Source organism: Pristis pectinata, chromosome 1 (genome assembly GCF_009764475.1).
Source record: "Pristis pectinata isolate sPriPec2 chromosome 1, sPriPec2.1.pri, whole genome shotgun sequence".
Lineage (NCBI taxonomy): Eukaryota > Metazoa > Chordata > Chondrichthyes > Rhinopristiformes > Pristidae > Pristis > Pristis pectinata.
Genome location: NC_067405.1, coordinates 75,749,697 through 75,776,612, shown reverse-complemented (window position 1 = coordinate 75,776,612; position 26,916 = coordinate 75,749,697). Strand labels below are relative to the sequence as shown.

At 38.4% G+C, this 26,916-nt stretch overlaps 1 protein-coding gene across 1 annotated transcript in view; it reads left to right on the top strand.

Annotated features, from left to right (window-relative positions):
• The window catches only part of LOC127574538 (sperm-associated antigen 16 protein), a 624,219-nt gene that overhangs the window by 250,325 nt on the left and 346,978 nt on the right, over positions 1 to 26,916 (top strand). Inside the window, 1 exon segment of the mRNA XM_052023594.1 lies at positions 19,428 to 19,571. Coding sequence (XP_051879554.1) covers positions 19,428 to 19,571 — 144 coding nt within the window.

Sequence of the window (26,916 nt, the reverse complement as noted above, 5' to 3'; positions counted from 1 at the left end):
GTCATCCTTGCTAAGCTCCCAGGTATCATGGGCTGGAATAAGTGGTAATGTGGACTTGAGAATCTATTGCCAGTTTCTCTACACAATTTGTAGTACCACCCTCCTCCACTTATGTAGATTAAACCTCTTTTCCTTGCGGCTTGAATCATGACATTTATGTTGTTTCCATTATCTCTTGTCCAGATTAGGTTGACCATGTCTCAACCTTATTTTGAATCTGCTTTTCATTACCGTCACATCAGGAGCATGTTCAGGAGTGAGAATTTTCTCAATAGGTTTGAAAAAATGCAGCAAAACTATGCTTCATGTTCATGTTTGTTTGACCCTCCATAATCTGTTTCTCAAATGCCTCCATCGCCATATGAACTGACCTTTCAGGGTGGAAGAAGTGAAATGATGCTTTATTACATCATTGTTGAAAATCAGACCCTTGTGACAAAAATAGATATTAATTCCTCAACTGTGTAGTCCAAAGTAGTGCAAGAACTTACATATTTGCTTCTGGCCACTTCAAATGGTTGACATTTACTTCTTAAAAAAAAGGTTCTCTCCTTCATTACAATTGTCAATATGAACCCTTTGGATGAGTCTTACAGCCATTTCCACGTGTGTAGTGGAGTTTTAGGACCAAAGACAATAACACTCAGCAGGTCAGTCAGCGTCTGTGGAGAGAAAAACGGAATGAACATTTCACGTTGGTGGCCTGCAACATGAGCTCTGTTTTATATCTCTCCACAGATACCACGTGACCTGCTGGATATTTCCAGCATTATCTACTTTTATTTCAGTTTTCCAACATCTGCAATTTTGTGCTTTTGATGCTTTAAAAGATTGTGCTCAGCATTCCTGATGTACCATATACATACTGGCTAGGTCTTCTTTACCTTTGTCAATGCCATGTCAATAGAGGAGTTTGTTGCCCCCATATTTAACATACTGAATTGCTTTAGATGTAATTTAACATTTTTAAAACATGCAGTAAGACTGGTGAAAATACGTTGCATCATATTCAGATTGTAAAGGATAGAAGTGCATTATTATTCCTTGTTGAACTGTGTGCAGAGATTTCAAAAGTCATAGATCAAAACATACCATCACATTTTAAAAGAACTTGGACTAGTTTTGACCATTATCTTTTTACAATGGAACCTTAACACTCACCTTAATCCTAGTCCTAATCCTACTTGATCCAGAACTAAACTTGTTTTAACAAATTAAAATAGATTAAGTTATTTCTGTTGAAACTGTCTAGTATTGACTATGTGTTTAATGAAGTATTAAGTTTCCACCCTAATTCCTTTATGGCATTATGTTTTAATCTTCATAACATGCAAGTTATAGAAATTTATTTGGGCCAGTCACGTAAATAAAGTGCCTAGAAAATAGGGCAGAGCATGGGTTTTCTGTAGGAGGTGCTCCTCCAGTTATACTTGTATTCAGTGGAAGAATAGGAAATACTGGTTCTCCTTAAAAGAGATGTGCAAAATGTTAAACAATTAACCGTGAAATAGTTCAAGACTCCAGGACATAGTCTGAGTTACTGTTTGCTCCAGTTAAGTGCTGCCCTAGAGTATCTCTGCTGTTTCTGTGAACTCCTCTTGGAGTACAGTGGGGGGGCAGGGGTGCTAGGAAATATACCCACTGAACCTGTCCCATGTATGGCATCCCATTAATGAATAGGAAGAATTGACTGCAGGGAAACAGGTAGTGGTTTTGATTTAATTCAGTTAAGTTAAATGTGTTTAGTTATTCCAAGTACATGTAAATGCTTTTTATGTTTAAACAAAAAAAGTATTTTACATTTTTTGTTATTATCTCTAGTATTAGTAAACCCCATTTTTTTATTGTTTGTGAATGTTTGGCTGTAGTGCGCTAAGGTACAAGTTAAAGTTGAGAAAGGTCCTATTTAAATGTAAGTCTTTATATCAGTTTCTAACCTGGATGCAGTATTTTGTGTAAAGCATAAGAACTAGAGTGGAAGGATTTTTTTTTATCTTTGACTTTTACAGAGAGAGAATGCAAGGAGACAATTTTATAACACCATGCTGTAGACCCAGAAACCTACCCACCACAGCACTCATTTAAAATTCAGGCAGAGATAGTGCTATATATTCCAGGCATTTAAGTTGATGGGCAGAAGATCTATACTGCAGTCCCTGGATATCCTATAAGGGCTCATCTCCATTGGGAAAAGGAAGATTATTGCTTTGGGATTTTGTTTTTATTTTTGCTTTACAAAATCCAACTGTAGTTTTGAGTAGTCCATTTATGAAGAGAAATATCATATCAAACGGTCTGCACCCAGTTAAGGAAAATTAACAATTGTGTGGGTGAGAGAGCAATGATGGGGGTTATTAATGGTAGATTGAGGGAACATATCTTCATAGTGATATAATTTCTCTCAAAAAATTGTCAATCAGTAACAAAAGATCAAAGAATGTCAGAAACAAGTTACATCCAGTGCAAAATCTAGTCTGTGTAGTTATTTGCCGTGCTTTAAAAATATGACGCTGCCCAGCCATAAAGCTGGCTCTGCTAACAGAATTGCTTTCCTAGAAAGAATGAATGTTGAGTTAACAATTTTTCCTGTTTTCTGCTGTCTTGGGGGGGGGTTTTACTGTTCAGGTGTAATGACGCAGAGACCCTATTACACAGTCTTAAATGTTATAGAATATAATTCATTAAAAAAAACTAATTAGTGTACACCAGTGAAACATGTATAAAATTCATTGTTTAAAATAATATTTCAGTTATTTATAACTGAGTTAATCAAAATGGAGAGCCAGAAATTTTTAAAATATTTATTATTTGTAATGAAATCATAACTAGTTCTATCAACAAAACTACATGTTAATGGATTTAAATATATCAAGAAATATTCTGGCAAGTGTCCAGAATGCTGATTGCACCTAAAGGAAAAACAGTACCCCATTCACTTGAGCAGACTTGAGACCTCTTCTTTTAAAAAATCTGAAGCATGTAATTTCAAACTTTTTCAATTAGACTTGAAAAAGGATATTTCTGCTTTATTTATTTTCATGCATTCCTTTATAAAAGTTTTTCTATTTTGCTGTAGGTAATGCATTTTTAGCATGTTTGCTTTCTACTTATGATTTCTTGTAGTTGTTGCAAACACTTAGATTTGCTTAGAGTTTGAGCAGAAAGTAATATAATTTCAGAAATGAATGGGGATTTCAACTATTTATTTCTGAAGTTTATTCACTATCCTTTTAATGCAGAGAGTTATTATAATCTGGAATTCGCTACCTGTGAGAATGGTGAAAGCAGATAAAGCATTAACTCTCAAATAAATAATTGAAAGGGAGAATATTTGAAGGACAAGAGGGAAGAAATGGAGAAATGGGACTAATTAGGTAGCTCTTTCAAATCACCAGCCTGGGCCAAATTGCCTCCTTAGATTTTGAACAAATCAATGATTTCATGGTCTTTTGACCGAAAGGAAAACAACATCTGCCAAGAATTATATTTCTGGGCTTTTCCTGTAAAGTAGCATAACCATTAGAACAACAGCAGGAACTGAATATTTTTAGAAAAGAATTAGGATCATCAGCACCATTTTTAGGGTGCTACGTGCCCTCCAAGCTCCAAAAGAATATTCAGAGTCATAGAGAACTACAGCACAGAAACAGGCTCTTCAACCCATCTAGTCAATGCCGGCCTGGTTTTCTGCCTAGTCCCATCTACCTGCATCCATACCTCTCTCATCCATGCACCTATTCCAAACTTCTCTTAAATATTCCAATTGAACCTGCATCCACCACCTCCGCTGGCAGCTCATTCCACACTCACACCACCCTCTGAGTGAAGTAGTTCCCCCTCAGATTCCCCTTAAATATTTCACCTTTCACCATAAACCTGTGACCACTAGTCTAGTCTCACCCAACTTGATGGAAAAAAGCCTGCATATATTCACTCTATCTATATCCCTCATAATTTTGTATACCTCCAAAGATCTTCCCTCATTCTCCTGTGCTACAGGGAATAAAGTCCTAACCTATTCAACCTTTCCCTATAACTCAAGTCCCGCCAACACCCGTGTAAATTTTCTCTGCACTCTTTCAAGCTTATTGATATCTCTCCTGTAGGTAGGTGACCAGAACTGCACACAGTACTCCAAGTTTGGCCTCACCAACGTCTTATACAACTTCAACATAACATCACAACTGTCATACTCAGTGCTCTGATTTATGAAGGTCAATGTGCCACCAGCTTTCTTTATGACCCTGTCTACCTGTGATGCCACTTTCAAGGAATTATGGATCTGTATTTTCAGGTCCCTTTGTTCTACCACACACCTCACTGTCCTACCATTCACTGTGTTAGTCTTACCCTGGTTTGTCCTCCCAAAGTGCATCACCTCACACTTGTCTGCATTAAATTCCATCTGCCATTTGTCAGCCCATTTTCCTAGCTGGTACAGATCACTTTGCAAGCTTTGCTAGCCTTCCTCGCTGTCCACTACATCCCCAATCTTGAAATTTGCTGATCCAGTTTACCACATTATCATCTAAATCATTAATATAGATGATAAACAACAATGGGCCCAGCACCAATCCTGTGGCACACCACTAGTAACAGGCCTCCAATCAGAGTGACAACTCTCTGGCTTCTCCTGCTAAGCCAACGTTGAATCCAATTGTCTACTTCATCCTGAATGCTTCATTCATGATTCCTGCCTGCATTTGTGGAGCAAATCATGGTGGATGATGTACTGTTGAGGATCACTGGAAGCACAATGGCAGCAGGCAGGACATGCTGTTCAAAACTGATTTGATACCATTTTTCACCTAACGCTATTCCTCAACCTAACACAGCTGAATACAGGTTCAACAGCAGGAAGGAAGATCCCCAAGCCCACAACCATCAGTGGTATCTACAGGGATAATCATGTATTAACAGGCTTGTCTCAGTATGCTTTATTCCGTCTGTTGCTTTGATTCTACTTTCTATGATTATTTCAAGTTGCAAAGGTCTACTGGGAGCAGTGTAACAGATGCTGAAGCACTTCTGGCTGACAATTTTGAACAAACCACTTGCCCCATGGCTTCTGTACGTTAGTCAGTATTCCTTATGGAATACAGCCTGGATGCCACAATGGAGAGAGGGCATGTAGGGCATGATAAACTGCTGGAAGAGAGAGGAGGAGGAGGAGAAGGGCTCTCAGCAGCAAGTCACATTTGTCCATGACGTTTGTGGAACAGTTCTTCTGCTTGAATCTCATTGAGAGAATAGAGTTCCACTGGTTGATGAGTTATTAACTAGATGGCATAAATTAAACATTACTGTCAAAAAAGCATCAAGGGAATTAGAATTATTTATTTTTCAATGCAAAATTATGAGGGCACATAATCAACACAGTAATCATAAACACTCTGAATGGATGACATTTATTATATGGTAATAAAAATAAGGGAAATGTTAGTGATGCAGTGGTTGGATATGGTATTAGAAGATACAATCCTTGACCTTGACCACTCAAATGAGCTAATTGACTTCTGCATCATTGTGCTGCCATTGCCTTTTGAACACGTCTGAGGAGCCTCATGAAACACACAGGTAAAAGGCATCTCTCCTAATTTCTACCTTCTCCAGCAAGGCAATGTTTGAATATCTTGGAGCTGACCATTCTTCAGTGTTTTCAAGTTCAGTTTTATCTCCTGCTTAATCTTCAGCATCTGCTCCTAGCACAATGCATTTTCCCTTTTAAGAGGTATAGGTTGACTTTAAGCAATGCAAGATAGGTTTAACTGGTGCTGGCCACTCAAGATAGTATCCCCAACACTGAGGTTTAAAAAGTATATTTTTCAGGATATAGGCATCCTCAGTAAGGCCATCATTTATTGCCCACCCCTAACTGCACTAGAGAAGTTGGTATTGAGCCACATTTTCCAACCACTGTAGTTCTTCTGGTGAAATCACTGCTGCAGTATTGTCGAGTGGGAAGCTTCACAATTTAGACCTAGCAACAATAAATAAACAGCAATCTATTTCCAAGTCAGAATGTGAGCAGGTTGAAAGTGAACTTGCAAGTGGCAGTTTTCTCTTATGCCTAGAGGACACAGGTTTAAGAGTAGTGTCCAGCTGAATGGTTCAATCATTGAAACAGGCAGATGGACGAAACTGGCTTGCTGCTACATTGCAATCCCTGAATCTTTTTGAGTGCTGTTGAACTTGCTTCATTGCTTTTGCTGCAAAGTATTGCAAATTATTTACATTACCTCTGGAATTATTTTCTGAATGACAGTGAAGCTTAAAAATCCTACTGGTGGTAACTTGAACATACATTTAATAATTCATTTGGAAAAATGTGTAGTACCAAAAGATAAATGTCATACGTGTACCTACGGAGAGTAGAATGTGTCCAAGGAAATTACACCAGTCATTTTAACATTAGTGTTAGGAAAATTAACAGAATCCCTACTAAAGGAGAGACTATGAAAACAGTAAGTAATGAAAGATATAATAACAAATAGTGAACATGGGCATCAAGAGGGAAAGTTCCACTTGACCGGCCTTACTGGATATTTGGAAGTAATAACTGAGAGTAGACAATGGGAATGCAGCCGATATAATTTATCTAGATTTTTAAATGGCCTTCAACAGCTTCCCCGTAGTAGTCTAACAAGGTTAGAGAATGCAAAGTGAGGGGATAAGTAGCAGAAAGGATTGCTAACTTGCTTCAGAACAGAAAGCAGAGAGCGAGAGTAAAGGGTAGCTATTCACGGTGTAAGAAGCTGTGTCGTAGTGTTCTATAAGGATCGGTGCTGGGACCATGCTCTCCACAATTTACGTTAATGATTTAGACTCTGGTGTCAAGAACATAATTTTTAAATTTTTGGATGACACCAAATGCTGGGCAAGATGGCAACAAATTACAAGAGAGTGTTAATAAATTTGCAGGGTAGCCAAATAGTTGACAGCTGAGAGGCAACACAGATAAATGTGAAGGAGTACATTTTGGAAGGAAGAATAGAAAGGTAATTGATTACTTAGAAGGAATGATGTAGGTGGGGCAGAGGAACAAAGGAATCATGGACAATAAATGCAACAATCATTAAAAGTTGCAGTGCAAGTCAGCAAGTTCATAAAAAAGTAAAGCATTAGGATTTATTTGTGAAGGGATATAATTGAAATGTTGAGAGTTGTGCTTAACCTGTATTGAACCTTGTTAAGCCACAGGGTACTGCATGCACATCTAGTTCATTTTATACAAAGGATACAGAGACACTGGAGAGAGTGCAGGAAGGGTTTTATAGAATGATACCAGAAATGTGAAGGTTTTACATATCAGGAGGAGTGGTGAGAATTGGGGACTCTCGAGCATGGGGAGAGCTTGAAGTGAATAGTTTTGGTAAATGTTAGAGGAAGCTAGATAAGCATTTGAGGGAGAAAAGAACAGAGGATTACACTGATAGCTTGAGGTGAAGGCTCAAATGGAGCATAAACATTGACATGGGTTGATTGGTCAAAGTGACCTGTTTCTCTGTTTCATGGTTTATGTAATCCTTAAGTAGTATATAAGAGTTGGTTATCTGTCTGTGGTGTTGAAACAAAGATAAGGCAATGCATTAATTTCACAATAGAATTCCAACATACATTTTGTGAAATGTATATTGCAGAAATTGTGTATGTTGAAATGGCTTTGGATAGAATTAAATAGAAACCTCTTCTCATGCTAGTAATGTTATGTGCTCCAGCAGTCCATGTTTTAATTGGTTAATCATTGCCATTCTTGAATCTGGCAAGAATGGCATTTGTAGATCCCTAGTTTAGATTGCCATCCTTCCAAGATGAGCTGGAGAATCAAAATGCAGGAAACTGTCATAAGCAATCCAGGGAGAAAATCACCAGGACATAAATTCGTATTTCAGCTTCTTTATATTTACTTTGAATATTTTTTAGTTACAGAAATATTGGGAAAAGTATAAAAATGTTGTTTCACTGATTTTGAAATATCCACCAATTTCTTTAAGAGCCTGTTTGTTTTCCAATTGGCCTGGAAAGGTGATGCAGCATTATGGACATATCATATGATCAGTGGCAGAAGTGTGGGGTCTGACAATTGGAGGAGGGAGAATGTATACTGAAATCTTTGGAAATATGCCCATTGAACATTGGCTACTCTACCCTAATTGTCCAAGTACATTTGACTCCTGTACAAGGTGTCCATAATTACAATAAAACCTAGGTTAGGATAACAGGTTTTCGTGTTGGATTGGTACAAGTCACTTTTAATTCCCAAATTCTAATTTTCAAACTGCCAAAGTGGGATGTGATTTTTTTTCCTAAAGTACGTCCAGTAATAGAACCACTGCAATGCCTTAGATGATAGTGAGATTTCCATGAGGTAGATCTGTGATTGCATACTATAGTTGTAAATTCTACACTCTGGCTATTGCCCTTGGCTTAAACCTATGTTTAAATTAGTGGAAATATTTACATATTGGCTATTTTTTCTGTAATTTACTAAACAAAAATTAAATGCAACAGAAGATTACTTGGCAAATCAAATACTCAAGATTCAACTGTATTAACTCCTCTAGTAATTCACCTTTTGGGCTTTTTGCAGTTGTCTCTATCTTTATCTGCCATATTTTTCTTTTGTACACATACACAGCAGAAACCTTTTAAAGACAAATACAAAAATTATGATTGCACACCCTGTGGATTGTAGTTTTATTTTGCCACTGTGAACAGCAACAGCAGAAAAACATACAGAAGTCAAACCAGGTTCAAAGATAGGATCAATGAAAAAAAGTAATATAGCAAAAAAGTATAGCTCAATTCATAAAGATTTATTGTGTGAATCAAAATAAGATCTACCAAAAAGTGGAAAGAGTGAGTGCATTATGTGATACAGTAATAGAATGTTGGTTGCTGCCACTATTCTAATCAAAACACAATTCCTCATTTTGCCAGACTATCTATCGCACATTCTAATTACAAATATAATCTATCAAAGTAGCATTTATTAGACATCATAAATAAAAAGTTGTATACTAGGAGAATAACTGAAATACAGGAGTGAATTAGTCTCACTTAAGAATCCAAAAAGATAGGAATTTTATAAACATTATTCCAATCCTTACTGAAAGGGTGGTTTTCAATCATTGCATTGCATCTATCTTTTTTCAAAAATACCCTTTATATTATGTTCATAGTGGCAGCCTTATTCAATCAAGATACATCCTGTACCTCAGCAACACTTAACATTTGTTCAAAGGCCACACTTCCCAATAGTGATGAGCCCAAAGGCTAAACTCATGGACCAAACATAAGACAACTAACACCATGTGCATATTTTCATAAACAGCCTCTGTACCAATAATAACCAATACTGCATCTGACAGATAACCCCAGAGGGTGACCACAGAGCACAAAACACACTAATTGGAAAATACTTCGTAAAATGTTCATTCACTTGAAATTTGTATTAACCAAAATCAATCAGTCAAGTAAAAAACTCCACAATCTTTGAAGATAATTCTACTCACAAAACTAAAGCCCATCTTAGTCATAGAGACACATAGCATGGAAACAGGGCTTTTGGCCCACCAAGTCCATGCCAATCTTTAAAAAGTTATAAATCAATTTCAGCAGCCATGTTGATTACCTAGCCATTCTATTTAAATAAAAAATGTATTCCTGCAGTCTATTGGTATTTATCTGCACATATTGATTATTACAGTAGTTGATATTCAAATGCCTAAAGCATGGTACATACATTGTTGTGATAGTTAACATATGACAAATATTGTGATAATTTACATATGATACAGTGCCTAAAGTGATAATTAACATCTGATACAGTGCCTAAAATAAGTGACCTTACTGACCTTAAAGGCATTTCACACCAATATACACACACCACATTGCTTTCACTTTTTTTTTAAAAAAATGCAGTGAACAGCAGTGTACAACAACTAACATTTGTATACTAAAAACATATCTATATAGAGTTATAGATTTAAGCATGTCATGCTTTCTAACACTCTAATCCAGTGCAGGTATATAATTCTGGATGCTGCTAATCTTAATTGGTTGTATTGGCTTCCCATAGCATCTTCTGGGTTCTTTGTCTCAATCTTACTTTGGATTGCATCTTGTTTTTCCCTGACCATCTCCTCTGGTTCATCCAGGAAATATTATCTGACCCTCATTGGATACATCTTCTCTGATATCCTGGATAAATGCTGTGCAACCCACATGAACTTTCTTGTATCTGCCAATGGTCCTTACCATACAATTTCTGGCTCCAAATACTTCTACATTAATTCCAAGATTCTGCCTTGAGAGTTGCACCTGTCTCAAGATCTAAGCACCCTAAGGTGATCTCCTACCTGGTATCGTCTTTCTGTCCTCTGAACTGGGATCACTCCCTCTGGCTACTACTCTACCATCCTTTCCAAACTGAGTTGTAAAAGTCTCACAAGTATCTCAATTGAGGAGGATGAGTGGTAGCGTGAGTGGTTTGGTGCCTGAGAAGGAACAATCCAATCAGGTGACTAAGCCAGTAATTGGATTCAGTGGTCCAACAACTGTTTATTTTTAGCACTTCCTTTGCCGTTTGGATAATATGTTCAGCCTCCACACTTGATGCTATATGGTAGGGGATGTTAAACTGTACCAAAGCTACAACAGTGCTGACTGGAACCTGGAATGTTATCAGATACCAACTCTTCTGGTAGGCAATGCTTATCAAAAACTAATCTTACTTCCTAAATAGATTTTTCTGTGGGGGTAGAGTATCCCATTGGAAATCATTCAAGTCATTTTGATTGGATAATCATAAGAATGATGAAATAATCCACTCCTAACAAGGGAAAAATAACCATATATATCCTCTGTAACAGCTTTGCCAACAACTTCCACAAATGTAAAGGAGGTATATGAAGTTGTGCCCTACAGTCTTGAGGCACTTAGCACCTGTAGACCTGTCTAATTGGAACATCACACTGGTGGTGGAGGCAAGCACGGGTGAAGCAAACATAATTGGCAGCTTGTGATTTGAGTTCACAACATAAATACATAGCTGGATGCATAACACAAGAGCTTCAGTGCTTGTTTGAGATCATAATGAACAAGGAAAGTCTCATTGCTGAAATTAGCCATGCACTTATTGTCGGCTGTTACTTCCCTACTTTTAAGGTTCATCTTTTTGCAATAGTCAATGGAAAAGAGTTGAAGTTAAAAGTGTTATTCATGCAGACCAAGAAAAGGCCAATGCTATGTAACATCAACTCACATAATGGAAGACAGCTGTGGTTTTCAGAGGTCCCAGTCCCAGAACATCTTTGCAGAAGGTCTTCAGGGAAGAATCCCAGACCTAACATCTTCATCTTACTACCATCAGAACTTCAGAAAGGGAACATTCACTGATTGTACGACATTCAATTCCATTCACAACTCCCTTAGCAAATTTCAGGCATGCACTAATGTGTGGCAAATAACATTCTCTCCACAAAAGGCCCAGGCAGTGACCACTGAGAGAGTCTAACCACATACCCTTGATGCTCAATGGTATTACCATCACTGGGTTTCCCCATCATCAATGGGGATCACCATTGAATAACCACTATGACTGCAAGAGCAGATCAGATGTTGGATATTTTGTGGCAAGTGACTCATCTTGTGACACCCCAAGGCCTTTCCACCATCTACACAGCACATCAAGAGTGTGATGAAATACATGCCACTTGCCTTAGAGTGCAACGCCAACAATTCTCAAGAAGCCCAAACACTATTAAGGACAAGGTTAGTCTGCATGATTGTCACTTCATCAACCACCCTAAACATTCATTCCCTCTACCACTGGGGCACAACATCTACAAAATGCACTGCAGTTACTCACTCAGGCTAATCTGACAACACCTCCCAAATCCATGACCGGGAGCAGCAGCTACATGGGAACACTACCATTGACAAGTTCCCCTCCAACTTGTGCTCACCATTCTCTCATGGAACTATATTCCCAGTCCTTCATCATTGCTGGGTTTATCTCCTCAAATTTTCTGTCCAACAGCACTGTGGGAAGAAGTTCACCAAAAGTACTCCAGTAGATCAAGAAGATGCTTTATTACCACCTTCAAGGACATTTAGGGCAGTGATGCCCAGATCTCAAAATTACTGACAGACAGGTGGCAGACTACAGGATTTTTTATAACCACCATTTCAGTAAATGATCTATAGTTATGATGAGCATTGCAGGTCATTGAGTAATGGGTGGGATGCATATCAGCAGAAATTTAGCAAGCAACTGCTGTTTTGTTGTAACATCATGCTGTGAGCAAACATGGGTGCAATTTTCAAAGAATTTGGGGGAAATCATGTGAATGATTCTGCACCACAGAAAATTGATAAAAGTACGTGTGATTATATCGAATTATACAGAACAACCTACGCTGTTGGGTAAAGATCAATTACAAGTACTTTGACAGCTAGGTACAGATGAGTTCAGCATGATAGGGTCTGGACAAACAATGAATACAATTAAAGTTTGTACAATAGCTCATAGAGTGGCATTATTGGGTACAAAGCTCATATCCACATCCACCAAGCTGCCAAACCCATCTTCTGCTGGTCAAGACTTGTGTTATATTCCTTAAGGTACAGATGGCTGCAATTGTGGGCAACACACAGGGACATATTGTAAAAATCTTCACTGTCAGTCTGGAATGATCCAGTGATAAAACTATGTAGAATTAATCGAAGAGAGCCACATTCACTCAGACCAAAGACTTTAAACAATGTATAACCATTGCAAGAATGTTTTCTTGTTGAAGCGAAGGGAATAGATGAGATACTGATTCAATACTTCCTGTTAAAGCACAAAAGAAGATGAATTTAATATTGTATTAGAGGAGTGAAAGAGTATCAGTATTGGATAGGAGTGAGTGTAGACAGTGATTAGGATTTTAAACAGATACTAACTACATTAGTATCATGCAAATTACACAGTCCAAATGATATGCATCCTCGGTTGTGGGGGGAAGCCAAGATAGAAGATGGGAGAAACAGTATTACCAGAGGATTAGAAGATTGCTCAAACAGCTGGGGTTGGGGAAAGGGGTATAAGTTTGGTAACTACAGATGGATCAATTAGTCTAATGAATTGATGGTTAAAGAACTACAGGGACCATTGCCAACGGAAAAATAAATTCTCAGGTATAATAAGGGAGCAGCAATACAAATTTGTTAAAGGCAAATCATGTCTAAAATAATGGAGCTCTTTGATGAAGTAACACAGAATTTTATGATGGTTGTCTAATACATCTCAAATATGTTATGCAGATTTTCAAAACTCAATTGATAAAATACTACATAACACCCTTACCTGGAAAATATATGTGCTTGACATTTAGGGGAGACAATACCGTAGATACTCTATGCCTGAAAAAGGAAAAGAAAACGTTGCCAGGAGCAAAAGCGAACATTTCAGAACAATAATAGTCTAATACAACTGGGAAAAATTAACAATGTAAGTGGAGGACAAAGGGGAAGGCCTGTTATAGATCTGAAAGACAGTGGAGATTAAATAACAAAGGGATGATAATGTAAAACAAAAGTTCACCTCTAGGGAGTTATTTTCCCATTGCCCTACCTGTAGGCCACATGCCCAGTTACTCATAATATGCAGATCCTATCTCTGCATTACCCTCTACAATACTGAAAATACCAGTGTTTGAGAGGCTGGCTGTCAAATTGGGTGACAGGATACCTACTCCAATGCTGTCTTTTCTTGACAGCCGTCACCTGAGCAAGTGAGTTATTGGTTGAAAGAAGGAAGGCATGAAGTTAGAGTCATGGTTATGAGAGAGTAAATAAAACATGCATGCTTATATTGTCTGCCACTTATAATTCTGAACAATAAAATGGTGTAGGGGGAATGGGATACAAGGAAGAGGATAACATGAACGTGCCATCAATGATTTCCACACCATTGCTGAACTTGGAGTATGAGGAGCTTTACCAATGGCCAACATTCTCTCCTCCAGGGAGACAAACCAGTGCAGTGGGCACTGTTGGTTTCATCATCTCCTGCAACACAAAGGGAAGTGTGTTTTAGTGTCTCAAAATGAGTCTGGATGACATACCTGCCATGGTTAAGTAGCTGGTTATGTGATGAAGCTGTGAAATGTGGGCTTGAGGTTAGTGGTAAATGTATGAATGTTGTATGGGTTAAATAAACTAATGTAGGAATCCTGACTATTAGAGATTACTTTTAGGTGGCAGGTGGGTGAATTGCATTGGGAGTGCACAAGATCAATGATGCAGTTGATTATGTTTTCAAAGATCATGATCACTAGCATGAGGTCATTGAAATACTTATTGCATTGCATTCAGGACCTCAGGGTTGTACTCCTGGATTCTGTCTGTTTCTGCTGCCTTTGGAGTATCTGCCTCCTGCAGATAGATGATTTCTCACCTTCTCTCCAGATAATCCATAAAAGCATCCAGTGCAGTGTCCAAAAGGTGTAAAGCTTGTTCTCTCCCTTATTGTGTCATTCTTCAGTGTTTACCCAGACTAGATTCATGTTCTAAACAAGAACCAACACCTGCTTCAGCTATGGAGTACCACCCCCCACCCCAACTATTGCAGGCTAGCTTAGAGTGGTGCTAACCATTTGTGATATTGGCCCTGTGCCATAGCCTCCAGCCAATGAATAGCAAGGCTAATGTTGACTGTAATCATTATAATTAGCAGGCTGTTCAAAGTTGGTGCAGTGTCTGCATTCCAGTGAACTGACATGGGTTAATTGCACAATATGACCATTGTGCCCATTTTCTGTGGGTTTCAAATATAACCCCTATGATTTATTAATATGTATTTATAACACACCTATGCAGTGCTGTATTAACATTTTCTGCAGATGATTTAAATTGCACATTTACATCTCAGTTTTATATCCCTTTAAACTCTACACCAATTTAAGATATGTACATTCTTCCTTTGCCTGTGGCAACACAAGATGATTTGCCATTACTGCTAACTTCCTAGGCATACTGTACATCCAGCAGAGTCTTTACAGTCATTGACTGTTATTGTATACAGATAAAGGAATTTGTATATTAAACAAAATAGCCTGGTCTGAGAATAAATTACTGAAATGTACTGGTTTAATTTATTTGGTGCTCTATATGCATAAATAGTGATGTCATTCATGTATCTGCTGAAATTAAGTTGTTGCTATCTACATAAGCATTGGGTTATTGCTGTCTACACATCCATGATACATCCATTTTCTTATTATTGTATGTAATATGGCATATAGAATCTCCCATTAATCACCTAGAATGCTTCTCAATAAACTTGCTGTAATAACTTCTTGAACAATTAATAGTGTTACTGGTCACTGATGGCACTGCCAACTGCAAAGAACTTGAGAACTGACTGACAATGGAAGTTGTATATTACGAACAATAATAGATGCTATGAATGGGTTCAAGGTCAGAACCGTTGAGGTAACACATGTTCATCATTCATTATTTTTAAGGTTATTTAACAGCCAAATGGTCACAATGAATATATGTATAAAATAGTGAATTTTCCAATAACTTCTGGTTCAATAAAATTAACATGTTTGTTGATGGTGGTTATCTGTTGGGCTAGATTGTGCTGGATCCAACTTGTCACCAGATTCATCCCATTAGGTTCAAATAGAATTATATAATTTTAAAAAGTTATTTTTTTAAAAATAGAGATAAATTTAACGAAAAACATGGTAAACTACTAACAAATAATTTTAAAAAGGCTTAAATTAAGTTATTTAGGCACTTACCGATATTTATCCTTCTTCACCATCTGTTTGCTAACTTGGCATAAATCAGAAGAGCCAGTTGTGGTACGTCTGCGCCCTCTCTCAGGACATCAATATGCCACCACTGGGCTGAGTGGCGAGTCCAGTAGTAGGGGAAGTCAGAAACACTGGCATCTGACCCTCAGGTCGTTTCAGATGTTAGTAATTAGCTGAGCACACAGAAGTCTGTAATGAGCTGAGTCGTGTGTGGCTAACAGCCCACAATTCCCTACTGAGCTGCCGGCTGTCGGTCAGCATGTCTCAGCTCATTATTTCAAGTTCTACACCAAAACACCTTTGATTCCTGCTTCCTACAAATTAAAAGAGTGCTGAAACTAAGAAAAGTAGTTTTTGTAGCAATATATTTCCTGGTATCTTTTATTTAAATTCAGGAGAGTGCTTCATTATAGTTTTCTACTATTATGATTGCTCTTTTGGGGACCTTAAAAAAGATTTTCTTCTAAATCTAAGGATTAATGATAACATTGCTTGTCAGATTTAGCAGAATTTATGCCTGATATGTATTGAAAGATATGTGCACAGAAATTTAAATTTAACCCACATAAGGCATTCTAAATAAATACATATATACATATGCATATTTACGTATTATTAATGGTACTTAACTATTACTTAGTGGGAATATTACCCACTATCTACCCACTATCAAGGCTTTTACCTGGTAGGAGTGAAGGAATAATAGCATGGCGAGTAACTGTCAAACAGGAAATTGTTTGCTGGTGATACAGAAAAAAATGAGTGAGAAGTGGTTTATTGCCCTGGGTGTGATGTTTAATAGTCAAGTTACAGCAGAGAAAGGTAACCTTGACCAAAATCATTCCAAGACATCACACAATTATCCCATCATTGTGGAAGTACAGGAAGAAGAAAAGGTGTGCAGAATAGTTTAGATGTAGCTTAGAAAGAAAAAGAGGAAGTTTGAAGCGACCATTAACTATCAATAAGGTGGACAAAAACATTTGGAGGTCATAGATCAGAGAGCCATTACATGAAACACCTTTCATTTTATCCTTTTTGGCGAGTACGAAAGAGGCACCAGAAGAATCATTCAAGACCAACTTTCAGATAAATTTAGACTTTCAACAAATCACTGCAACACAAGGAGACCACTCTGACCATTGATTCCATGCCAGCTATCTATAAAGCATGCAAAGAAAACAATTTTTTTCCCATAGCTTGCATTCCAGTGCCTATTCAATTCACTTCTGAAAACTGTTTCTACCACCCTCACGGACAGTTCCAGATTATAACCAATAACTACAGGGATAATAATCCTCACCCCAAGCATCCACCAAGTGTTATTTTGCCCATCACTTTGAATCGATATTACTTGGTCCTCAAACCATCTGTTAATGGAAACGGTTTTTCTTCAATATATCCCATTTAAACCACCTGTCGTTAATGTCTTACACAGCCATAGAGTTCAACAAGAGAAAAGAAAGGTCCTTAAGATAATTTTACAAGTGGACATGCAAAGTTAGAAACTTAAGAATATTGATGTGGAGGCAAATCTAACTGGCAGCATTGCACTGAAAAACACAGAATTTCTACTCATAAACCAAACCCATCTTCAATCATGGCAGCAAGTTTATTCTGAGGGAGGTGAAGCACTGGATGTTATGCCCAAAAGTTGGGTAAAACTATGTTCAATTTATGCCACTGAAGTTTCCTTTGTCAGTTTTAATTCAATTAATCGTTTTTTGATAATTAATGGTTTCCTCAATATATCTGCAAACTTGACTACAACAGCTGTTTTTAAAAAAAAGTTTCTTGTATTGTTTAAACTATTCTGTAAGTGATTTATAGATGAATGAAGACAAAATGTTTCTAAACTGAAAGAAATACAACCAGAGATAACTGTAATAATTTAAAAACTCAATTTAGTCTCTCCAAGTTAAGCATTTAGGGGAAAGATTTACATTTGCACATGATGACCTCATATTTGAGCAACAGGGTTGAAGTAGAGAGATGAAGGTTGCTCTTCTTGGGAGAAAGAAGATTGAGAGGAAATTTGAAATTGCTGGACATGATCACGGCTCATGTCGATGATGTAAATAGACAGAAGCTGTTCCCATTCATGGATAGTTCAGAGGGCAAAGATGTAAAATTGAGGAAAAGACAAAAGAATGCTAGGAAAACTGCTTACCTAGAGAGCAGTTCCATTCAGGAAATCATTGCCTGTAAGTACAGTGAAAACAGAATCTGCCAGTTCCTTCAAAAGGAAGAAAAAAATTGAAGAGCTCTAGGGGAAAGATCCTAGGATTGGTTTACTGGGAAGAAACAGATCCTCCTTTTGTACTCAACGATTCTAAATTTCTATGATTTTTTTTAAATGTTGATGTTAGTTGAGAGATAAATATTGGTCAAATATATTGGTCAAAAAACTCTGCTCTTCAAAATAGTCTCAGGATATCTTAAATGGATAGATTACAAAACTAGAGTTGTATTCCCAGGAAGTTAGAGGATTAAGGGGTGATTTGATCAAGAGGTTTTCAAGGTGAACAAATAGAATAGATGGACAGAAATTATTTTGCCTGCTTAGGGCAACTTGGAAGAATAGTCAACTTTTTTTTAGTATTGCCTTTCAGGAGCTTAGTTAGGAAACACTTCTGTTCACAAAGTATGGTAGAAGTTTGGAATCCTCTTCCAAAAATGGTAGTTAATGTTATGTCAAATGTCAATTTCAAATCTGAGATTGATAGATTTTTGTCACTCATTGGTATTAGGACAAGTATGAGAAAAGCAGATAACATTGATTAGTCATTTTTGTTGAATGGTTAAGTAGGCTCAAGAGGTTAAATGGCCTATACTTCCTGTGTACAGCACTCAATGGTGCATTGCTTTTCTGCTGGTATCTTTAAAAATCCATATCTTATTATTCAGACATAATGGTTGTCATTTTGCTGTTATTTTCTTTCAACTGTTTTAAGCAATTTCTGTATTTTTTTTTGCAACATCTCCTCTCACACAATGTATATGGGCTAGTAATGGTGATAATGTTGGTGACTTTTCTTGTCAGATAAGTTCAGCTTCTTGGGGCACAGGTGCCTGATCCAATCTTCTATAAAATTAATGCAATATTGTGGTTTTAAAGTGCCTACCTTCGTTTTTGTAAATTCAGTATTTGCTTTTTGGAAAATGGGTTTTGTCTGATCCCTTTGCTCCTCTTGGTGACCACATTTATGCTTTTCAGAGTTGGAATGTGGAAAGATCTTTTTCTATTGTATTTATTTCAGACTGTGTGAGAGGGAAGGAAAATTAATGGATTAGTCAGTAATAATACGGGTACATCTTGTTCTTTTTAGTTTCACTTATTATGCATCCTTTCATGCATGTTACAATAGCACAATGGATGAGGCAATTTGTTTTAATTGTTACTGTTTTATATTCTTTGTGTAAACTTGATTCACAAGATGCCTACTTTGAGGTGCTTTGCAAAGTTAACCTAACAATTGATAAAAGTTATTACCAAAAAATACTTTGTTTACCAAGAGGAATATTAACATGTTTATGTAATTTAACAGAATATTTGGAAAGCCTATTTCATTAGATTGAAACCATACTTAACATCTTTTCATTCATTTTTAGCCTAGCTCTTCATCCACGGAAACAAATCCTGGTAACTGGAAGTGATGAACGCCTCTGGAAGATGTGGTCCATTCCCAACGGTGACATTATTATGACGGGTGAAGGTCACAGTGATTGGCTTTCTGGTTGCTGCTTTCATCCTAGGTTAGTGCAAACATTGAATTTATTCAGTTCAAATCCCATGGAGTGTAATGTTACTTTTTTTTGTTTGCACTAGCCTGTTCATCTCTAGGCAGAATTGATGACACAGTGCTTCATGTTTGCTTTTGTTCCCCTTCCATACTGTGCAGTGCATTTATAAATGATCTTAGCAGCTTTCCTTGACAGTGTGGTTTTGACTGAAACAGTGCTGATGTAGTGCTTATGAGTCTCCAAGTTTGCAAGGATGTTCTGCCAAATCAATGAATGATTTATGGCTTATTTATCCATCCTCAACCAGTATTAAAGGAGCATGTTCAATTGTTTTACAATAAACTGTGGAATAAGTTCCAATTTGAGTAAAATATGGTACATTTGATTTTCCAGCCTGAGGTTGGTTATCCACACAATTTTATTATGCTTTGTCCCAGTCTTAAGTACCTATATTTGTAACTTTGAGCCAGACTGTGCTTTATATTTGTCCTACCAGCATAATCTTCACAATAGTACCAGCCTTTTACAGCCCCAAGTACAGGTATCCATGAAACACAGAAACTTAGCATACTGTTACAGCAAGTATCTGCATGCTGCTCTAGATGTTGTTGACTGACTGACAGCTTCCTGTTATTGAAAGCATGTTTCACTATTTATAAATATTTGTGTTAGAGACATTAAAAATAGTTTAAATTAATTTAATTTAAATTCAATTAGTTTAAATATATTTTAATTACTGTAAATTGAAAACAAAGAAAGTAAACAAAAGCAACCTGCAATCACCTTTTCAATGAACTTCGGCAACCTCATTCAAATGAATTGGGTCACCACAATGTGAAGAACATAAGGATATAACAAACAGAAGCAGGAATGCCCCATGCAGCTCCTCACACCTGCACTGCCATTCAGTAAGATAATGGCCAATATTTTACCTCAGCACAACTTTCCTGTACTTTCCCCATAGGGAGAACAAGATACAAAAGGATCAGTTAACCTTGTGGCCCCTGAAGACAACTCTTCTATTCGTTAAGATCATGCCAATTCTGATCTTGGCCTCAGTTCCACTTCCTTTTTAATCAATCACCTTAGGACAACTCAGTCTGTCACTGATCACATTCAATATTTCAACCCCCATGTATCTCCAATGATTTTTAACCTCAAAAAATTGCATGTCATTTCCATCTTAAATGGCTGACCTTCTCTTGTATCTTTCCATTTAAACAATGTTCATTTTTCTATTCCCACATTATAGCTGCCAAATTGTTGCCTACATGCTTTACCTCTCTACATCCCTTTGCAGACTCTGAGGTCTCACAGCTTGCTTTCTGCCATCAATAAATTTCTCTATCCTGCACTGAAGTCCCTTCATCCAAATATCAATGTAGATCATTGATCCCCATGGCATCCCACTAATTACAGCTTGATAACCTGACAATGACCCATTTATTCTGACATTTTGGGGCATGGAATATAAAAGTTAAGACATTATGTTGCAACATTACAAAACACTGGTTAGTCCATGTTTGGAATGTTGTGTGTAGTTGTGGTCTCCCCACATAGGAAGGATGTGGCTACACTAGAAAGAATGCAGAGGAGATTCACCAGAATGTTGCCTGGATTGGAGGACTTTAGTTATGGAGAGAGATTGGATAGGCTGGGCTTGTTTTCCCTGGAGTGGAGGGGGCTCAGTGATGACCTGATAGAGGTATATAAAATTATAAGAGGCTTAGATAGGGCAGATGGTCAGAACCTCCCCCGCCCCAATCAAATACAAGTGGACATAGGTTTAAAGTGAGCAGAAGGAGTTTTAAAGGGGATTTGTGGGAAAAAGTTTTTTTAAATAAAAGTGATTGATATCTGGAACGCACTGCCAGAGGAGATAGTGATTATAACTGATTGCACAATGTTTGAGAGACATTTATACAGGCACTTATAAGCAAGGTATAGAGGGATACAAACCTATGCAAGCAAATGGGATTAATGTAGATGGGCAAAAAGGTGGGCATGGACATGGTGGCTAATGGGCCCATTTGTACTACACAAAACTATGACTCTTATTTTCTGTTAGTCATCTTCAATCATGCCAATATTATTCCTGATACTTTGAACTCTTATCTTGTACAGTAACCTTCAACATGACATCTTATTGAATGCCTTCTAGAAATCCAAATACACATCTACTAGTTCTCCTTCATCCACGCTGCCCATTACATCTCCAAATATCTTTAAATATTAGTCAAATATTATTTTTATATTGACTCTACTTGATTGCATTTTGATTCTCTAAATGTCTTCATACTACTTCCTTAATAATGAATTCTAGCTTTAACCCAATGACAAATATCAAGCTAACTGACTTAGTTTCCTGCTTTCTGTCTTCCTCCTTTCTTGAACAGTGAGAAAAACATTTGTAGTTTCCTAATCCACTAGAACCTTACCAAAACCTGGGGAATTTTGGAGAATCACAACTTATGTGCTATTATTGCAGCAGCTGCTCCCTTAAAAACCCTAGAAAACAGGTCACCAGGTCTGGAAATCTGTCAGTCTTTGGTCCCGTTATTTTTTGCACCACTAACTTTTCCCTAGTGATAATGATTGTTTTAAGTTCCTGCTCCTCCTTCCCTTTGTCCCTGGATCATCTTCTGTTAGTGAGAGGTGTTTGATGTCTTTTATCATAAAGGCAGATACAAAATGCCCTTGCTTATCCCATGATGTCTAGTGATATCGAGGATTGGATGAAGAAAAAATAGAAGCATATGAGAGGTACAGAAAACAAAAGGGGGATGCCCATCAAGAGTATAAAATGTGTAGGGAGGTGCTTAAGGAAATTAGGAAGGCAAATAGGGGCCATGAAATATCACTGGCAGACAGGATTATTATAGTAAACACAAACGACATTTTATCAATATATTTAGGGCCAAAGAATAACCAGGGAAAGTGTAGGACCCATTAGGGACAACAGTGCAATCTGTGCTTGGGGCCAGAAGGTTTATGTTAGGTCCTTATTGAATACTTTATCAGTATTCACAAAAGAAAACAGACTTTGTAGTTGGAGGATTCAGCAAAGGGAGCAGATGTGTAGTGCTAATTTTCATCATAATGAGGAGATACTAGATGCCTTAGTGGGCTTAAAGGTAGATGAATCCAAAGGTCTGATGAGATTTATCCAAGGCTGCTATTGGAGGCAAGGGAAGAGATTGCGGGGGCTCTGGCTGAGATTTTTTAAATTTTCACTGGCCACAAGGGAGGTGCCAGATGACTGGAACACAGCAAATGTGGCCCCCTTTTCATGAAAGGCAGCAGGGAAAAGTCTGGCATTTATAGACCAGTCAGCCTAATGTTAGTAGGAAAGTTATTTGAAAAAATTCTAAGGTACAGGATTAATTACAACTTGGAAAGGCACAGACTAACCATGGACAGCCAATGTCATTTTGTCAAGGGCAGATCCTGTCTGATCAATCTGATTGAATTTTTGAAGAGGTGACAAAGTGTATTGATGACGGCAGTGCAGTTGGTGTGGTTTACATATACTTGCCAAATATCACTGATTTGCCTTCAGTTGCCCATGCTTGCTGAATCCAGCACAGAACATCCTTACTGAACTGGTTTGGATGGGTTCTCAGGCACCTGCTGCTTCATTGGATCCTACAGTATGTGGTTCTTGCCTCCTCAGCTGATCTTGAGGATGACTCCTTCTTCAGCATAGGTCTTGTGGATTAACCTTTCCCTTCATACAGCTTCCTGGATTTCTTTGCTCTAGGGTCTGGAATTTCAATTGCACTATTCCCCATTTCTGTTACATAGATGTACCATGAATCCCAACCCCATTAGACATTTCCACTAAACTATGCTAAACCCTATTGTTAATGCTGAGCTCTAACTTAACTAAAAATCCTCCAGCAGATTTGGTCCTCAAAACATAGCTCTTCAATCACTTTCTCTAAATACTTATCTCCAAATCTTTGGACCAGTGCGTGAGTGCTGACTTACCCATCTGTAAGTAAACTGCACACCAAAGAACTTTAAACTTTCACTTCAAATTATTTCATTTGATTCCCAAGATGCACCTTTGATCTTGCAGGCAAATGTTCCATGTCCAACCTTCCTTCAACCTCTCAAGTCCTCATATTTAAGAACTTCAATGGGAGGAATGGTTTATGCAGAACCTATTCCACCATTCAATATAGTCATGGCTAATCTTCAACATCAGCTCAACTCTCACTCCTGATGCCATGTTTCAGAAGAGTCCAAACATCTATTAAAAGCAGTTGATGAGCATGGTCACAAATCCACAGCTCTCAGACAGAATTCCTAGAATTTGAAACTGAATGATGAAAGTTATTAATTCTATCCAAAATGACCTATTATCCTCAGACTATGACCCCTTGTTCATAACTTTCCAGCCAAAGCAACCCTGCACTCCCCATAATCAACTCTGCCAAGCCCTCTTGGAATCTGAAATAAAAGTGAAAATGCTGGAAACACTCAAGTCAGGCAGCATCTGTGGAAAGAGAAACAATTAAGGTTTCAAAATCTGGGACTCTTCATCTAAACTGATAAAGGATTCGTAACCTGAAACTTTACTTGTTTCTCTTCCCTCTTACGCTGCCCTACTTGAGTGTTTCTAGTATTTTGTTTTCAGTTCAGATTTCCACCATCTGCATTTTTTATACAAATATAGAGTCAGAGCAATGCAGCACAGATACAGGTCCTTCAGCCCAACGAGTCCATGCTGACCATAGTGCCCACCCAGCTAGTCCCAATTTCCTGCATTCAGACCATATCCCCCCAAGCTCCACCCCTCCATGTACCTATCCAAGTGCTTCTTAAGTGATACTATTTTACCTGCCTCAACCACTTCCTCTGGTAGCTCATTCCAGATACTCATCACCCTCTGTGGGAAAAAGTTGCCCCTCAGGTCCTTTTTAAATCTTTCCTCCCTCACCCCAAATCTATGCCCCCTAGTTTTAGACTCCCCTACCCTGGGGAAAAGACTGTTACCATCCACCTTATCTATGGCTCTCAATTTTAAACATTTCTACAAGGTCACCCCTCATTCTCCTACATTCCACGGAATAAAGACCTAGCCTGGTCAATCTCTCCCCATAAGTCAGGCCCTCTAGTTCTGGCAACATCCTCGTAAATCTTTTCTGCACTCTTTCCAGTTTAACCTCATCTTTCCTACAACTGGATAACCAAGAGTGTACACAGCACTTCAAGTGTAGCCTCATCAACAACTTATACAACTGCAACATAATGTCCTAACTCCTATACTCAGTGTCCTGACTGATGAAGACTGGAATGCTAACCACCTTTATCACCACCCTGTCTATCTGTGACACTGCTTTCAATGAACTATACACTTATACTCCTGGATCCCTCTCTTCCATTACACTCCCTAATGCCCTACCATTCATAGTACAAGTCCTACACTGATTTGACTTTCCAAAATGCATCACTTCACACTTATCTGAATTGAAATCCACTTGTCACTCCTCAGCCCACTTCCCTAACTGATCAAGATCCCCTTGTAATCTACGATAACCTTCTTCACTATCAACAACACCTCCTAATATCGTGTCATCCACAAACTTACTGATCAAGCTTTATGCATTTGCATCTGAATCACTTGCATAGATAACAAACAAGGGTTCCAACACCAACCCCTTGCAGCAGCAAGTCACCAGCCTCCATTCCAAGAAACAACCTTCAACCACCACCCTCTGCTTCTGAGGGCATTTTGAATCCACTCAACTACATCTTCCTGGATTCCACGGGACGCAACCTTCCAGACCAGCTTGCCATGCAGGACCTTGAAGGCCTTGCTGAAGTCCCTCAAAACAACATCCACTACCCTCATCTACCTTTTTGGTTACCTCTTCAAAAAACTCAGAGGTTCATCAAGCACAATTTTCCATGCGCAAAGCTATGCTGACTCCTCCTCACCAGACTGTCTATCCAAATGCTGGTAGATCCTGTTCCTCAATTCCCTCCAGTAACTGCCCCATGACTGATGTCAGGCTGACCAGCCTGTAGTTCCCTGGCTTGTCCTTTCTACCCTTCTTAAAGGACAGAAGGGCCACCTTCCAGTCTTCAAGAACTTCGCCAGTGGCTAATAAAGTAAATATCTTTGCAAGGGCCTCTGCAATTTCTCCTCTAGCCTCCCACAAAATCTGAGGATGCACTTGGTCAGGCCCTGGTGATTTATCCACCTTAATGCACTGCAAGGCTGCAAATAGCTCCTCTGGTAATACAGATTTCCACTAAAACATCTCCACCAGCTTCCCATACCTCTTCAGCAACCATTATTTTCTCCTCAGTAAACAGAGGAGAGATTAATTAAAATCCCACCCCTCTCCTGTAGCCCAAGACATAGGCAGCCCTGAAGATCCAAGCCTTAATATCCCTTGTTCAACAGGGTTCCCTCAACCTAGCAGGTTTACGCTTCACCCTAACATGCTGCTCCTGGACTCTTGATATCACACTCTGAAAAGCCTCCCACTTGCCATTTGTTCGTTTCCCTTCAAAGAGGCTCACCCAATCAACCACTGCTAGATCCTGCCTAATACCTCCAAAATTAGCCCTACTCCAGTTTAGGACCCTAACCTGTGGACCTGTCCTATCCTTTTCCATCACCATCTTAAAACTAATAGAATTATGGTCACTAGAGCCAAAGTGCTCCCTGACTTCCACTTCTGTTACTTGCCCTACCTCATACCCCGAGACAAGGACCAGTATTGCATCCTCCCTAGGGTCCTCTTATATATTAACTCAGGAAACTTTTCTGGACACATTTCACAAATTCCACCCCATCCAGGCCCTTAACACTCTGGGTAGTCCAGTCAATACCAGGGAAAGTAAAGTCTCCCACCAATACAACCCTGTTATCCTTACAACTATGAGCAGTTTCTCTACACCTGCTCCTCAAGTTCCTACTGACTATTGGTGAATCGATAATACAGCTCCACTAGAGTGACTCTCCCCTTCTTTTTTCTAAGTTCTACCCCTATGGCTTCACCTGACAATCCTCCAAGAATGTAATCTCTAAGTACTGCTATTACGTCCTCCCTTATCAAAAAGGCAACCCCCCCCCCCCCCCCCCACTTACCTGTACCTCTGTCACACCTGTAGCATCTGTATCCTAGAATATTTAGCTGCCAGTCCGGCCCTTCTCTCAGCCATGTTTCTGTTATGGCTGTAAACATCCCAGTCCTCACAGCCAATCCACGTTGAGTTCATCCATCCTACCTGTTAAACATCATACATTGAAGCTGCCTCTACTGTGCCCCTGGCTATCCTAATTACCAAACTTGATCTTGCTGGCTACTGCTTTATCCCATGACTTGCTCCTGCTCAG